Source organism: Myripristis murdjan, chromosome 24, assembly GCF_902150065.1.
Source record: "Myripristis murdjan chromosome 24, fMyrMur1.1, whole genome shotgun sequence".
Classification (NCBI taxonomy): Eukaryota; Metazoa; Chordata; class Actinopteri; order Holocentriformes; family Holocentridae; genus Myripristis; species Myripristis murdjan.
The window spans coordinates 15,962,891-15,980,910 of NC_044003.1; the positions used below are offsets into that span (position 1 = coordinate 15,962,891).

The 18,020-nt window shown below is 43.0% G+C and overlaps 1 protein-coding gene across 1 annotated transcript; it reads left to right on the forward strand.

Annotated features, from left to right (window-relative positions):
- Window positions 1-1,600: 1,600 nt before the first annotated feature.
- On the forward strand, window positions 1,601-13,896 carry thbs1b (thrombospondin 1b). Its single transcript, XM_030047101.1, has 23 exons — window positions 1,601-1,789; window positions 2,002-2,086; window positions 2,326-2,885; window positions 3,120-3,195; window positions 3,585-3,668; window positions 3,963-4,072; window positions 4,584-4,709; window positions 5,702-5,798; window positions 6,712-6,885; window positions 7,091-7,267; window positions 7,416-7,589; window positions 7,712-7,839; window positions 7,970-8,122; window positions 8,332-8,550; window positions 8,752-8,859; window positions 9,289-9,448; window positions 9,595-9,713; window positions 10,882-11,116; window positions 11,266-11,493; window positions 11,598-11,869; window positions 11,982-12,079; window positions 12,229-12,368; window positions 12,708-13,896. The coding sequence occupies exons 1-23, from the start codon at window positions 1,766-1,768 to the stop codon at window positions 12,713-12,715; spliced, it is 3,555 nt and encodes a 1,184-aa protein (XP_029902961.1). The 5' UTR covers window positions 1,601-1,765; the 3' UTR covers window positions 12,716-13,896.
- The last annotated feature ends 4,124 nt before the right edge of the window (window positions 13,897-18,020 follow it).

An 18,020-nucleotide genomic window follows, 5' to 3' on the forward strand; every position in this document is an offset into this window, starting at 1 on the left:
AAATAGTGAATCTGCACAGATATGAGCATAGAGAATGGATACTATTAATGTCTAAACTCCACATAATAATATTTTGAATGTTTGCAGAGTATTGTGGTAGGAATTGAAATAGTCTGGATACCATTTATAATCATGGTTATCATTATTTTCCATTTCTATAAGAAACAGACCTTCACCAAACCTTTTTAAAAAAAAAACGTTTCTTTGTTAATGCAAATCGACTGTCTGCCAATATGCTAATATATTTCTGATTTAGTTTTATGATTCATTGTCATGAAGGCTTGGTGAGATGTTCCCTCCACCCTCATTTTAAGTCACAACTCTTGAACTCATGCACGATCATAGATTGACACTGATAAAAAGCGATTAGTTTGAGGATGAGCTGGTTTCACTGTGGGCCACAATTTGCACTGCTGATTAATCTGTCTGTTATTACTTTGATTAATTAATTAATGGTTTAGCCTTTAAGTGTCAAGAGTAATGACAAATCCTCATCAGATGTTACCAGAGCTCAGAATCTATAACCTTAAATCTCTTCACATATTAATACAAAGCTTTTTTTCACATGAATTTTAGCATATTTTAAAAAGAGTGCCCGTTAACAAGAGTATACTGGATCAGGTAGGGATTCAGTGCCTTGCTCAATGACACCTCACTTGATAGTGGTAGACATAAGGTTGATCAGCTCACCACTTACAAAAACTAAAACTGTGATGATGCATGACAACATTACCCGTTTGATGGACATTTTTCCGTTATATTTATGTTCTAAAAACACTGAAAATGTGGATATCAGTGAAGATGTTCTGGACAGATCAAGGTGTGCAGCACTATCTGCCGCTGCCTCAGGTATCTCTCCAGTGAACTCACGTCGGCTCCTAGCGGACAGAGCTGGAATAGCAACAGGCAGCTGAGGCATCTTATGCTGTCCGAAAATTTGGGAGTGAGGATAGAGGAGGATATATTCAGCTTCTGTGGCTCCAACTCAGCAGCTTTCAGACATGATGTGGGCATTTTTACATCAAACATGCTGCTTATCGTCTGCTCAGGAAATACAAGTCTAAACAATAAGGAGTGATGATCTCATGATACTTTTTTTTTTTTTTTTTTTTTTAGAAAGAGAAACAACAAAATTACAGTATGAACCATACAGAAAATGTTATCTTAGAGGAATATTATAGTGATACCTTCTTTTAGGAATAATATGGTTATACCTTGCAGATTTAACAAAGTGTAATAAACTCTCTAACTTGTTGTGGACTACCACAGAGGTGCTACAAACCACTACAGATTTTTTTTTCTTTTCATTAGGGGAATCTCTGCGAGTTGGAAATGCCTGTGCAAGACTGATGGAAGACCCAGTGACCGGAAATGCTGGTCCATTAAAGTGTATGAGTCCCGTACTGAAGTTGGAAGATGGTCCCTCGTCCCCCAGTGGAAAGTGTTTTTTTTCCTCCCTCTCTCCTCACCCTGTGAGCTAAGAGGATAAGCTCGTCCCTTTTTCTCTCCTCACTGTGATTGGACGAGGCCACTTCTTAGGAATGGCATCAAACTATTTAAATAGCACTTTGTCCCCCCTCGGCTTAAAACAGAGTTTTTTAGCGGCCGATACAAGCAAGACGTTTTCAGTCAACAAAAAAAGACGCAAGATATTTTATCTCATTGCACTTTACATTTGGGACTTGTTTTTCCATTTAAAGCAACGATTAAAAATTTATTCTCGAGGATTACTGGATTTCTACATATTTGGGGATTTTATTCATTTATGTCTGCTGCCTTCGTTAAGCAGGTGAGTGGGAAATATTTTTGTCTGCAAAGGAATGTGTTTAGTCTGTTTTTTTTTTATGTCTCAGCAGCTGCAGTGGAAGAAGATATTGAATTGTGTCATTTATTTTAGCAAAATTCACTTTTTTTACTTGTTCACGTAGATTTTCCAGTTTTGCTTGACAGTGACATTAATTTTATAATCGTCGAGACTGGTAAAATTGTTGTTTCTCATAGGCATCAAGTTGGTGTTTCACCATGAAGTTGGCAGGGATCTTTTTGTTACTGATGCTTTGGACCTGCGAGAGCGTAAGAGTCGCAGGTGAGTTAGAGACACTTTATGCAGGCAATGTGATTCAACTTGAACTTGCAAAAAAAAAAAAAAAAAAAAAAAAAAAAAGTCTTACAATATTAAGAATACAACAGTCGGTAAAAGAAACCATATTATTTCACAATGTTAAAACGTTGTGGTTTGAGCATTTCCAAATTTTATCCAAAATCAAACAATAGAAATCCAATGCAATGCCGGACAAAGGCTGACTGCTTATTATTCATCCGCAGAGAGCCGAGATGACAATAGTGTGTACGACTTGTTTGAGCTCGTCCAAGTCCCCAGGAAGAACCACGGGGTCACTCTGGTGAAAGGAGACGACCCGTACAGCCCCGCCTACAAGATCCTCAACCCGGACCTGATCCCCCCAGTTCCCGAGGGCGCCTTTAGGGACCTGATCGACTCCATCCATGCTGAGAGGGGATTCCTCCTGCTGCTTAACTTCAAGCAGTTCAAACGGACCCGGGGAAGCCTCCTGACCGTGGAGAAGATGGACGGCTCTGGACCCGTGTTTGAGATCGTCTCCAACGGGAAGGCAAACTCATTGGACATAGTTTTCTCCACCGAGAACAAGCAGCAGGTGGTCTCCGTCGAAGAGGTGGATCTGGCTACCGGCCACTGGAAGAATATCACCCTGTTCGTGCAGGAGGACCGGGCGCAGCTGTACGCGGGATGCGATGAGGTGAACACCGCCGAGCTGGATGCGCCCATCCAGAGCATCCTGACGCAGGAGACCCCTACCAGCGCGCAGCTCAGGATCGGGAAAGGAGCCGTGAAAGACAGGTTTATGGTAAGAGCCTGAGGCATCACTGGCTTGAGACTGTCTGATAAATTCTCTTTTTAATGTTGTTGCCCGAGAGATTATTTTAAAAGGCTAATGCGTAAAAGTGCCCAAACTCATAAAATACGCACATGTAGCAGAACCTAATGCGATGATTCATCTTCTGTCTGTGATTAAATATTGACAGACGGTCCGTTTATTGCTAAGCAGTGTTGTAATTAAACTGTGAATCCTTACTTGTAGGGGGTGCTGCAAAACGTGCGCTTTGTGTTTGGAACAACTTTGGACGCCATCCTGCGCAACAAGGGATGCCAAAACTGTGAGTAATCATAACTAAAACACCCTGTGTGTTTATTCCTCACACATCCACTTTCAGAACTGCCAAGTTCCACAAAGCCCTTATCAAAGTAGTGTTTTCTATTTTTTTTGTTTGTTTGTTTTGTTTTTTGTTTTTTGCTTGCAAGTTGTTTACCAGAAGGCACAGAGGAACCTTTTTATCTTTGTGTGTTGCATTCTTGAAGTATGTCCTTCAAGAATGCAATGTAATTCAAAACAGTGTAAATATGTGACACCAGCAGCACAAATATCCTCATACTTTACTATGCACTTAAATCACTAGACGAACTGTGCAGAAGAGACTGCTTGTGGCTCAAATTGGTGCACTGCAAAAACTGTAGCAGCTGATTTATTGTATTGCTCATCCTGCAGCCATGCCGACTGATACCATGATCCTGGAGAACCTCAACGGCTCCTCAGCCATCAGAACTGAGTACACTGGCCATAAGACTAAAGGTAAACACTGTTGCTGTGGCTGTGACATGTGGACCTCTTTATACCCAGTTAAACCCCCCCTCAGCTTTAGGCTGATGTGGTGATTACACTGCAGGTTAGACTACACCAGACTGACCAGACTAAACTGGAATACAGCAGAATATACAAGAATAGAACAGAACAGAATTATAATGAGCATGTAAGAATAATAGATCAACACGTTAGTAACAACACTGACAATTACATGGAATGAAAAACTTTAGCTAGATTCTCCATTCATCACCATTCACTCTGTGTGTTTCTCCTGTGGTTAAGACCTGCAGATGGTCTGTGGCTTCACCTGCGATGACCTGGCCAGCATGTTTAAAGAGCTGAAGGGACTTGGGGTGGTGGTCAAAGAGCTGTCCAATGACCTCCGCAAACTGGTAGGAAGTAAACCCACCACACTCGGCCTGTCTGTCTGTCTACCTGATGTCTGTCTGTTTGTCTGTATATTTCATGTGTGTAGTATTAAGACTTTCCATCACCACCTATGTACATTTGTCTAGAAAATAATATCATTGGATAGGTTCATTAAATCACATTCAGGGAGAGGAATACAGTAAATAAAGTTAAAAAATGTTTGGAATCTCCTGAGAAATTGAATGCTTGTTTATTAGTAACCATTTTGGTGGATGTAATTCTTTTGAAATCTATCCCTATGAAGTACATTATTATGCAAATACTTGATTACAGGTGTCACCTGCTAAATTTCATTCTTATATCAGTTCAGAACAATGTCCAAAGCTGTTTCGATATCATATTGTGAAATGTTGTGCTTGTTTGGGTTAATGTAAACCTCATCCTACATGATGTTGCACCTCAATTACTTTCTGGTTATGACCACATGGAAAATAACAATGCTATTATCTGTGTGTTTGCCTGTCTGTGTCACAGACTGATGAGAACAAGCTGATTAGAACCCACATCGGCATGCACAGCGGTGTCTGTATCCACAATGGCATCGTCCGCAAGAACAAGGATGAGTGGACGGTTGACGACTGCACCGAGTGCACTTGTCAAGTAAGCTCTCAAGACTGTGCTACGGTCTACTTGAGTATATTGGTGCTAACTAAATTAATACACGCGTGGGTGGATGCATATGGTGCTCCTTTGTTTGTACACACACACACATAAAGACAACCATACCCAAGACACACATTGAGACAAAACACTCACCACCACTCAATTGATTAATTGAAGGGCTGGCAGAAGGTCAACAGCAGTTATTGTGGTAATGAAGAGACTACAGCTCATTGTGTTGTCAGACATTCAACTGTAGTGTGGCCTAGAGGGACTTGACCAGACTTTTACACCAGTGCCTTGCCTCTAATTAACAACAAGACCTTGGCTCAGACAAGGGGCAAAAAGGAGAGATAAGCTCAGGAGAAAAACACTTTGGGGGTAAAATCCCTCTGCCTTTCACAATCAAGTTTTTATTTCCTGATTCCCCTCTGCCCTTACACTCTCCTCATTTCTCTTCCCCTCCCCAGTCAGTTATCACATCCAGCAGGAAGGACATTGTCATGGATAGTTAAAGTTTTTATCCTTTAGTCATTCATGGTGTACCCACACAGGTTGTGTTGGCAGGCTGGCTTTCCTTGTCTGGGGCTCAGTGCCCAGTCCAGCTCCAAAGTGAAACTAACTTCCATTATTAGGACTTTGGCCTCATTCCCACCTTACCCTGACCCAGTGGGCAGGTGGTTGTCCACAGGGGTCTAGATTTTCAGCCAAATTCTGCTGTTTTTCTGGCACAGTACACCTGGCAAAACCCATGTGTGAAGCAAGAAACTTAATTGGATGGTTGCATGGACAGGGATTAAGCCTTGTGCAGGACTACAACAGCCTTGAAAGATGCACTAATTAGAATTGGTTTGCATATTAATTATGTCTACAGTCCCACAGTGTCAAAATGGGAAACTGAACTTGGAGGAAATGTGTAGCTACAACCTGAGGGACACTCATGCATTTAAGCTTATGATTAACGATGGACTTTATCTCCGTACTCTGTGCAGAATTCTGCTACTGTTTGCCGCAAGATCTCCTGTCCCCTGATCCCCTGTGCTAATGCTACTGTTCCTGATGGCGAGTGCTGCCCACGCTGTGGAACACGTAAGTACACTGATCACTCCTGTTCTAAAACGCAGCTCATATTGTCAGAACCTGTACAGCCAAAGGAGAGTATAAGCCTAGTTATGTAGACCTGCACTGAGTTACTATATAAATGGCCCATGTAAACTGGAATGTATATATTTCTAAAACAGACAGGGTATTCACACACTGCCCCATTTGCTGAGTGAGCCATTTCAATCTTATTTGCCATATAAAACAAAAACCCACAAATATTTCCCCAGATGTAAAGGTTCCTATTCAAGAGAAAGCTTGTTAATTTTAGAGATGATTTAACTGCAATAACATCCCAGCAAATGAAAGACTGCTTATGTTTTTGGAACATTGGCGCTTTGTGCCCCACAACATCTTTGAATCTTCAAGTTGTAATGGGCATAATTTGCCAAATTGGTTAAAGTGGGCTGGAAAATTGGTTGGCTGTTTAGTGAAGCCATCTTCTGCACGAGGCGAAGTGACATGTTCTGCATACCTATGCATGCTGGGCCGCAGTGCTTCCCTAAAACCTAAATAAACAGGGGGAGTCACATTCATTCCTACCTTGGCCACTTGTTGAAGTCATTACACGTCCAGGGCCATTTTAGCAAAATCTATTTCCTCTTTCGGAAAACATAAGTCAATGGGGCATCCCTGTGTATTCTGAGGACAGTGCCCCTCTCTGTTTTCCTTGCCTTTCTTTCAGTGTGTTGATCTCAGTCCTCCCTCTAAACAGAGGGCCTTCTCTCTGTTTAAGTTGCAGCTAAATCCACACTATTAGCCCTCTGCTTTAAGAGCTTTCCCTCCTCATTTAGGGCCAAGGAAGGGGAGGGGGGTCTTTGCTCTCTTGCGGAATAGCTCTTTTATTGTCTCCATCTTCTCTTCTTTTTCTCTCTTTCTCTCCCCTCTCCCTCCTTCTCAGCGAGTGACTATGCAGAGGATGGCTGGTCGCCCTGGTCTGAATGGACTCATTGTTCTGTGTCGTGTGGGCGGGGCATCCAGCAGCGTGGGCGCTCCTGCGACCGCATCAACAACAATTGTGAGGGCACCTCTGTGCAGACCCGCGACTGCTACCTTCAGGAGTGTGACAAGCGCTGTGAGTTAACATGACCCACTCACATCCTTCAACCAAACATAACTGAACAAGCAGATGTTGTTCAGCAGCTATAGTAGTTTCCCCCATTTGGAAAAGGCTTCCCTCTTCTTTCATCATTATTATGCTGCTAGTTGAAATGTTATTTCAACGACCTTCTCATTTGCCCCCTGATCACCGACTTTTGACCTTTCTTTGCTGACTTCAGTCAAGCAGGACGGCAACTGGAGCCATTGGTCACCGTGGTCGTCGTGCTCCGTCACCTGTGGTGCCGGTGTCATCACCCGTATCCGCCTCTGCAACTCCCCCACCCCCCAGTTAGGAGGCAAGGACTGTGAGGGAGAGGGCCGGCAAACTGAGAAGTGTCAGAAGTCTCCATGCCCCAGTAAGGCCCGCAAGTTAATTAAATTTTCATTTCATCATTTACATTTACCTGTATATGCATAAGCTCACATGACTGGCAAGCAACTATTATTCTTACCCAGTAAGGACATTCATTGATAATTTACATGTCTCTTCTTTGTCCTCCTCAGTCAATGGCAACTGGGGACCCTGGTCACCATGGGATACCTGCACTGTCACTTGTGGAGGCGGCGTCCAGACCCGTAAACGCCTATGCAATGACCCTGCACCAAAATATGGTGGTAAAGAGTGTGTTGGTGATGCCAAGGACTCCCAGCTGTGCAATAAGAAAGACTGTCCTATTGGTGAGACATTTGTTAACTGAACTGTTAACTGAGCTTCTACATATGAGCTTCACATACATGTATGATTTTTGGGCTCTTTAAAATGTTGTGCCTTGATTATGAGCCAACGTTGCTGTTTTCAGATGGGTGTCTTTCCAACCCCTGTTTTGCTGGAGCCAAGTGCACCAGCTCCCCTGATGGCTCCTGGAAGTGCGGGAAGTGCCCTAGTGGCTACACTGGCAATGGTATCAAGTGCAAGGACATTGATGAGGTAATTAAGAATACCCTTGTGTTATGATTCATCAGGCTACCTATTTGGTTTCTTGCACATTGTAACAACTAACATCATCAAAATTTAATATTCACAAATGATTCTATTGTTCCTTTTACCTCAAAAACAGTGTAAAGAGGTCCCTGACGCTTGCTTTGAGTTCAATGGTGTGCACCGCTGTGAGAACACAGATCCTGGTTACAACTGCTTGCCCTGCCCGCCCCGCTACTCTGGACCCCAGCCCTTTGGCAGGGGTGTGGAGGAGGCTGCTGCTAAGAAACAGGTAAGAACAGCAGAGTGTAAAATGCCCCGATGTGTCACACTGATGACTCACAGATCTACAAATACACTACATGGCCAATGCATGACCTGATATTAATGCCTGTCTTTCTGAGTTCCATGGAGCCAAAAAACATCCTTGAAACTCATGAGTGTCTGCGACTAAGTTGGGCAATGATCGATTAAACAGGCCATTATCCTCTCTTCCTCTAGGTGTGCACACCTCGTAATCCCTGCCTCGATGGAAGCCACGACTGCAACAAAAACGCTCGCTGCAACTACCTGGGACACTTCGCTGACCCCATGTACCGCTGTGAGTGCAAGCCTGGCTATGCTGGAAACGGCCACATCTGCGGAGAAGACACAGATCTGGATGGATGGCCTAATGCAGACCTGGTGTGTGTCGAGAACGCCACCTACCACTGCAAGAAGGTAGGTCATGATTACTCTGAGGAAGGCAAGGGGATGAATGTTAGTAAAGAGTGTTACTGGTGAAGACTTTTTGCCTTGAGGGCTGGTATGAGTAAAATTTTGTATATTAAAAGTCAAATGAAGCCTATATATAGCATTTATGATTATTAAGGATTATGACTGATATATGCAGTGCCTGACTTGATGTTGTCTGTATTGCAGGACAACTGCCCCAACCTCCCTAACTCTGGGCAGGAAGATTACGATAAGGATGGCATTGGAGATGCTTGTGACAATGATGACGACAACGATGGCATTCCTGATGACAGGGTAGGTGGAAATCTCCAGCTACGGCTAGTACAATACACAAGGCAGTGTTTTTGTTTCTTGTATGTGTGTGTTCCCCCTGGATTCTAGCCTGCAAGTGTAATTTTATATTCATCATTCATGCTGTCTAATAAGAAGGCAGGTGGAGGTGGGGGGGTGGGGTTTGCAGCAGGAAGGCAAATGTTTCTCCCCGGCCTGAGCCAAAACCTCAAATTCCAGTACAGAGGTACAACTCTGAAGGAGCTACAGTGTGTCCTGCTAATCCCAACATTAGATTTGGGACAGAGCCTAAAAATAAACCACCTTTTCATCCCAGATCTCTTTTTCCCTGTAAATAGATCCACTCAGGGCACAGCAAATGACATGCACCTGAAAATCAATCCATTTTTCTCATTTCTTGCCCCCCTCCCTCCCCCTCTCTTTTTGAAACAGGACAACTGCCCGTTCATCTACAATCCCAGGCAGTATGACTATGACCGTGATGATGTGGGTGACCGCTGTGATAACTGCCCCTACAACAGCAACCCAGACCAGACAGACACAGACAACAACGGAGAGGGAGATGCCTGTGCTGTGGACATTGATGGAGATGGTGAGGACCTGAAACATATATAGTAATGGTGTTCATGACATCTGCATTACTGTCTGTCTTGGGGGGGAAATCATGCTGTTTTAAAACATGCTGAACTTCAACCATGAGGAATTGGCTTTTAACATGGATCGCGATTCATTCCCCAGGTATTCTGAACGAGAAGGACAACTGCCCCTATGTGTACAATGTTGACCAGAGAGACACAGATCTGGATGGGGTGGGAGATATGTGCGATAACTGCCCTCTGGAACATAATCCTGATCAGGTGTGTGTACATACACAGACCCATACTCACACAAATGCACACCACCCTTACCCATTTCTTTCCACTTCACCCGCTAACAATAATCCAATTCATCTCCCTGCTGTTCTCTGCAGTTAAGCATATATCTCTTTCAATTGAGAGAGAGCCTCAGGTATTAGCTTTGTGTCATTGTCTAAGCTATATCAACCTGTGTGAAGGTGGAGCAAATCCCATGCACAGCTCAAGGGCACATCAGTTCAGTAAGGCGTGGTGGGGGGCTAGGGGCCTTTTTCAATGGCCCATTGACGTTAGCTTATGTGGCTGATGTGAGGAAAAGAGGCCCTGCATTGGTTAGTACTGTGGAATGGGCTGGCCCTAGGCTGTGTGCATGCCCCATCGGCTCACCGCGGGCCTGCCCAGTCCACCTGTGCCATGCTACACTGAGGAGTAGGAATGCATTGAACAACGGGACTCAGTAAAGGGGTAAAGGGAGGTAGTGGGGAGTTGCAAAGTGAGTCCAAATCCACACACACACATGTGGTCTTCAAAAGAGTGAATTGCACACTGCAATTAAAGGCTCAAACAGACAAGTTCAAACTTGCAAGCAGTTATATTGTTCCTTTTGTTCTTCTATGGAGTACAAAAAGGGCAGTAAAGTCCTTTCTGCAAATGTTTTGGTCCTATTCAGATCTTCTACAATGCCATTTTGATTCTACATAGTTACCTAAATCCCCAAACCCCATCCCCCTCCTCCACCTCCTCCCATTCTTTTCCCCCTTGCCCCTATTCTGTCTAGTTTTCCCGAGCATGGCTAGCATGCTTTTGCTGTTGGCTGGTGAGGCTGGCGGTGCTCATCAAGCAGATTGGAGCAGGAGGAGTGAGAGTCGTGTGGAGGGATGTTTGATTGTCAGGAGATGAAAACCGCCGGCAGATTTTGGACAAATTGAGCTTGGCAGGTTTACAGAGCCAAAGAGAGATTGCAGACTAAAGCGAGTCCTTAATGAAAGCAGGGGAGGAGAGGAGATGAAAGAGAAAGGGCTGCCCAATAGCACCATGGTGAAATGAAATGAGCACTGTGGAATGTAATCACCAACGTTAGCATACTAATGCTCCATTCTCCTCTCAAGCTGTATATTTAGACATAACATTAGTACTAGGGGCACTGCTAACACTGCCCAAACCATTGCAGGTGGATTCAGATGATGATCGTGTTGGAGACAAGTGTGACAGCAACCAGGACATTGATGAGGACGGACATCAGAACAACTTGGACAACTGCCCCTACATCCCCAATGCCAACCAGGCTGACCACGACAAGGATGGCAAGGGAGATGCCTGTGATCATGATGACGATAACGATGGCATCCCTGATGACAAAGACAACTGCAGACTGGCCTTCAACCCTGACCAGCTGGATTCTGATGGTGAGTTTGATGGAACATGGTTTCACCTGAACACATTTATCCTACAGGGCTTTGAAGCCACAGTACACTGGCACAGCCTGATTTGTCAGATGAATTTGCTCTGTTTGTGATCTGCTGCCTATTGAGGTTAATAAATATATATTTTCCAGGTGATGGCCGTGGAGACGCTTGCAAAGATGATTTTGACCAAGACAACGTGCCCGACATCTATGACGTTTGTCCAGAAAATTTTGCCATCAGCGAGACAGACTTCCGCAAGTTCCAGATGGTTCCTCTGGACCCCAAAGGGACCTCTCAGATCGATCCCAACTGGGTTGTTCGCCACCAGGGCAAAGAGCTGGTCCAGACAGTCAACTGTGACCCTGGCATTGCAGTTGGTAAGTAAACTGATACGTGGGAGTCATTTTGATTTGCACTGCTGTGCAACTGCAATCAATTTTGTAAAAGGTTAGCTTGTTAATTCTGTGTTCTTCCTCATCAGGTTATGATGAGTTCAATGCCGTTGACTTCAGTGGGACATTCTTCATCAACACGGAGAGGGATGATGATTATGCTGGCTTTGTGTTCGGCTACCAGTCCAGCTCCAGGTTCTATGTGGTGATGTGGAAGCAGATCACACAGACCTACTGGTCAAATAAACCCACCAAGGCCCAGGGCTACTCTGGCTTGTCCATCAAAGTGGTCAATTCCACCACTGGCCCAGGGGAGCACCTCAGGAACGCCCTCTGGCACACAGGGAACACCCCAGGACAGGTAACACAGCTGATGGACTTTATGGAGGCACTCTAAATACACAAAGAACTAATTTAATGCCCGATTTGCATTACCTGAAATGAAAAACGCATCTGTTTCTCTCCATACTTAGGTCCGCACTCTTTGGCATGACCCTAAGAATGTTGGATGGAAGGACTTCACTGCTTACAGATGGCATCTGATCCACAGACCAAGAACAGGACATATTAGGTAGGCAGGGGCTATTAATTAATCCTCGAAGGAAAGGAGAGAGTTTGCATGTTTACGCTGTACAAGCGGTTCAAGTTATTTGTGGTTTAAATAATAAGGCATCTCAGCTGTGTATCTCACCAAGGTTCTTTTCATCTTGATTCCCGCAGAGTTGTGATGTACGAGGGCAAGAAGATCATGGCAGATTCTGGTAGCATCTACGACAAGACATATGCAGGCGGCAGACTAGGTCTTTTTGTCTTCTCACAAGAGATGGTATACTTCTCTGACCTCAAGTATGAATGCAGAGGTAAGGAAATTATAGAGAATCAGTAATGAGTGATTTCCAAGCAAGCGTTTGGTGACCACATCCAACCCTAAATACAGTACCAACCCTGTTCTTACTTCACATGCAGGTTCAATGTCAACCCAACCAAGCAATAAATTTTCATAAGTTTTCAACACTGGTGCAGACCAATGGTCATTTTGGTCACATCAACATCCATTCAACATCAAAATGCTTGCTGGCTTTGTTTGCGATTCTCTAGAGTAAAAAATAAGTCAGTCAGTTACGATAGAATAGCTTGTTTTGACAAGTAGACAAACCAATCACGGTTTCCTCTATTTTCTTTTTTTTCTTTTTTTACAGATGCATAAATGCACGGCGCAGGAAGCTCTGAGGAATGCACCTTTCTGTATAAAGTATGAACTTATGTATTCCGATGCAAAGTCCAGGACCGATTTATCTCCGCAACTCTTTCTTCTGCGGCACGCACACTCGGACGGGGCGAAGGGCGTGTGGTCAGCCTCAGGGTAACTTGAAGCTGGTTTTGGCAAAGAACCAACCGGCTGACTGCCAGTTGAGGATCAGAGAGTCCCTTCTCCCCCACCCTTACCATCCACCAAGAGTAGGGAGAGCTGGGACAAAAAAAAACATGCCCTCTTGCTTTGGCAGTGGGAGACCAACACCTTTCTATCCCAGCTCTCCCTGCTTTCTTGCTCTCTGAAAGACCTCATTCATCTCTGTGCGGGAACGGCTCCCCATAGACGACTATGCACTTCCAAACCTTTACATCTCTCTCTCTCTTGCTCCCTCTCTGTCTTTCTGTCTCTCCTCTTCTGCCTCTGTGCCTTTCTACCTTACTTTCTGGATGGACATCCCAAAGAAAAGACTGATGAAATACTCCCTTTGCTATACCAGATCTGCCAGGATGTAGATTCTGAACGATTGAGGACTCGAAATGATGAAGAAAGCAATGACATGTCTTTTTTGCTTCTTTGTTTTCTGTTAAGAGGGCTTGTGTTTAAGTAAAATCAGAGTGAGTGCGAAATAGGAGGAACATTATGTCGTGGATGTTTGTGTTCATGCATGTGTGGAAGGCTGGTTTTAGATGCAGTTAAGAAATTGTGTGCTTTTTAGTATTGTGGATACAAGATTACAAACGTACGCATTTACAAAATATATTAGCTACTCTTTGACCTCACAGGGTTGCAAGTGTCACTGGCTTTGTGGCAAGCGTTAGAATGATGTTGGCTAACTGAACAACTCTCAGGGTGAGATGGAAGTGACCATCTTAGCATATCAAACCAGTACGAAAAAACATGGGAGGGTCATATTAGAATAACAGAATTTGCCAGAGCCAGTGATCTCAAAGCCAGTTTTCCCTCTGAAACACACCCCCTTCTTACATCAAAGCCTTGGTATGGATTGATGAGAAATATAAAACAGAAGTATCTTCCTCAGCTTTAGAGGCTTTTAAATTTGAAATTGTGTAAATAAATTTAATTTACTGACTCTTGCTTACAATGTAGGCAGCAAAGAGAATTTGAGTAACTTAACAAAGTTAAAGATTCACCCAGTACCACAGTAAAAACCGACCCAAGTCAGATACAGGCAGGTGTAATGATGCCAGCAGTAGGATGCATGCTCCTGTCAGGATCTATCATCTCCTGCTCTATAAAGAGAATTAGGTATTAAACAACTCTTCAGATAGGGCTGCTTAGTATGAAACGTATGTGACCTGTGTGCCTTTTCTTCAGAGAGAGATGAAAAACAAAGGAAATGTTCGATGTACAAATATTACCTCATTGCTGTTGTATAATTTGATCAAACAAAAACACAACCTAAGTACTTTTTTCATATGCTTTTTGAAATGGACATCTTATTGCTACTGTAGCATGAGCTGTAAATAATATGACATTTCTTCTAAAAACACAACCCAACTCCCAATCCAGTGATCAACCCCAGTGAAAAAGACAGCACAATGGGAGAGTTTTTACAAATAATTTTGCTTTATTATGTATGTCCAGTGCTTTTTCTAGCAGATAAATTATTGTTCTGTTTTGTCTTAGCTGTTTGTAAAAGGTTGATTTGTGTGTGTGAGTGTGTAGATAAATGCTATTTAAATAATTTATCGGGATTCGTTGCCTAAGAAATGGGGCGTGTCCATCTGTATAAACGGTTTGCACACTGACGTGAGGATGTTCTGTTCTTTATCGTTTTTACCTTTTTTTTGTTATTGTGTACCAATGTTACTATTATTTTTGTACAATTAGTGTTGCTTATGTGTAAACATTTTTACTTAGTTGTACAAAGCAAAATGCTGTTTTTATTCATAGCAATTATTTTGTTACATACTTAAAGAACAATAAATAGTTGTTAAAATTCTCAGCCTCTTGTATGTGTTTTTCTCTTGAATATCGGTGTTGCATAGGAATTATTTTACCACTATGCAGCTACATTAGTTTATTGGTGATCAAGAGTTCAGGCAACAAAAATATCAAAAACAACAATACAACAATGATGTACATATTGTTTAGATGATGTGGAAATGCAAGAATGGTTTGCATTAAACTCAAATTGGCAGATGACTCATACCAGGCACGTCTTCCAACCAGAAGTCATCACTAAGAAGACCAATTTTCATTACATCAACTGTTGCCTGAATGCAACAGTCAATACTTAGATACTCAGCACTTTCATACCCTAAGCCGAAATGATTCCCCAATGTAGAGAAACTAATGGAGGAGAGCTTACAGGGCTTTCTCTCAGCAAAAAGGCACACATGGTTTCTGTGATGAAGGCCACATGTGGAATGTGGCACAGCGGTCTCTCTCTGGGCTTGATCTGCCTGACCTCTCTGTGATCTGGACAGACCTTTGCACAGAAGGTTAAACAACACTGGGAGCAAATATTAGGCTGACACAAACCTTGACACTAACAGGCTGTTTTTTTTTTTTGTTTGTTTTGTTTTTTTTTTTTGGGCTGCAGAGACTTAAATAGTCCACCAGTGAAACATCACATCATGAACATCTCCTGTTGCTCTTGCATGGTGATGACTGGCTAAGGATTATGTGGCACCATTTGAAGTGGTGGCATGCAAATTCTTGCGTTTGTGATGCTAGACAGTCATTGCTGTGGTGTTTCTGCACTGCAATTCCCAGAGATGACTTACTTATCAGTCCACCAGTGTGTCCTGTACTGTTGTGTATTTGTCCTTGGATTTTCTGTTGATGATGTCATTTCAGACATGGTGGCTGTTGCTGCTGATGCTAAACCCTGATCTTCGCATTAATTCCAAACTGTTGTTGCTCGAGTCAGAAACACACAAAAACACGTTACTTCATGTGCATCGTGTGATATGAAAACTTATTAACAACGAAAACGTTTAGTGAGCAGTGTCACTTGTCTACTCTGGCACCAGAACGGACTGTTGAAAGTTAAAAGCACAGTGTGGCAGCATATAGTTTGAGCTAAGAGGCTGGTAGACACACATAATAACAGTGGCCACAGTGACTGTGACATCCCTATGACTGGTGTAAGTCACACTGGTTGTAAATTTTTGTTCCCCATGATTGAAGATCAGGGAAGGAACTACAGCCTGGGCTCAGTTTGTCTGTCTGACACACAGACAGATTTTGAGCCTCTGCTGGCCTGTTTTAGAAGAAACTTGGGACAGTGATGGATTTTGACACTGGGATGTGACATTTTTAATATAAACCGTATTGACCTACCACAGCGCCAACATCATTAACAGGGCCCTAAGCGTCACACTATCTCACACATTTCTGGGTCACATTTGATGAACCTGGGGAATTGGGAAATTGAGGAATGATTTGTTTTAACAGTGATATCCAGTATCATCATCCAGTATCCACCAACAGGCCAAAAAGCCCAAGCAAGTTTCAAACATGAGAAAACCCGCGATCTTTAGTCATACACGACAAAAACGGCTATTTCACTGAGAAGCGAGGACATGACAAATGAATCAAGAGAAGCAGCTGAATGGTTTTCGTATCTTCTAGGCAAATATTTACTGATTTAAGGAGGTGTCTGTGAGTGGCTGGAAGAATTACACCAAAACTTTAATTTTCCACCCTGTATATCCATTAGATGTAGCATTTCAAATGGGCATTTATTTATAAGCAAATATGGATTGTTTCTTTAAGGCAAGAAATTTTAATGCTGTTTGTTGTTTGATGACTTAAGTTCTCATGCCCCTTGGCCAGTTCTCCCAAAACATCCACATGCTTACTCCGACCTCCTCAGACTCTGTGACAAGAATGTTGCCACATCTTAAATCATTGCCAAATGATAGAGAGTTCACATTTTACACGGCCAGTATACTTGTAGGAATATTGTCTCCAATCAAAGTCTGCCTTGGAAAACCCTAAATTATCTTAAATATTCCTCATATTTGAGAAATGAAAATAATATGACACATACAGCAGATTTTCCACACTAGGAACCAGGGATGAAGCTACAAAATGTTAGAGACACATAACTCTTTACATGAATCTTTCTACAAGCCATTATCATTTATTGCTTTATGTTTTGAGCCAATGGACTGTGCAAAAAGAAAGTTTAACTCAACATCAGGGAGATGTCCCTAATAATTTATAATGTAAGGGGCGCCGCGCACAGTGGCTGACCCGAAGTTCTCCTGATCCTGTAACCCTGTATTTGTCATGTCTGTTTGGTGTCTCTTGGACGGGATGTAACTTAAATTGGAATTTCCCCTTGTGGGATTAATAAAGTGTACTTACTTACTTACTTACTTACTATACATTCAGTGTAAGATCCTCTTTGTTTCACTGAATATAGCTCAGGCCTAAGATGCACTTTGGAGGACTAGTTAAAGTCTTTTTTAAGCTCTTATGTAAACTGGCAAGTTAGCCAAGAGCATATTTGCAGATAGTAGATGGGCTTTATACACATTGCAGCTGGATGCCCAGTATAGCTACAATCATATGCAGGTGGCCTCTGCGGTTCTAGTGCCAGTATCAAGGTTCAGCAGCATTACTCTCAGATTACCCTTTGATGGTATTTTTTCTCTCTGCCCCTCTGAGATTTTCCCAGCAGGTCAGAGGATATAATTCAGCAACCTTCCGGTCACAAGCTGCTACTCTGACCACTTACCAAACACACTCCTTAAGTAATGACAGGCCAAAGTTCAGAAGGCCTGCCCAATTACCTCCACTACCTTTAATAGGTCTGCAAAAGAGTGTGCAAGCAAGTAATTCACTGTAACAGGATATGAGCATCAGCCTTGAACTGTGGTGACTAATGCAAAGTGCTGATGAATGGAACAAAGGCCATCCACCCAGGAGTTACAACGCCTTTATTTAGTTACTGTAATCCAGCCCGGGAAGTGGATAGAGCGCGTAGCTCTTTCAGAGCCCACAGCAGCAAGGCCACAAAATCTCAAATGATGCATTTGGTTTGGCTCCCCTTCACTTCACATCTCTCATTCAGCACCTTTGTGATTTGCACCGCTGTGTATGAAGTGTTAAAGTGCTACTTTGAGATGAGGGACCCCCTACTGAGTACCACTTCCTCTCCCACCACACAGCCCTATAAGTACTAGAACAGAAACACACCACCTGTACATACAGTATCTGAGACTCAAATAAGAATAAAATAACATTTTCATGAACAATAAATACATGGCAAAAATAGGTC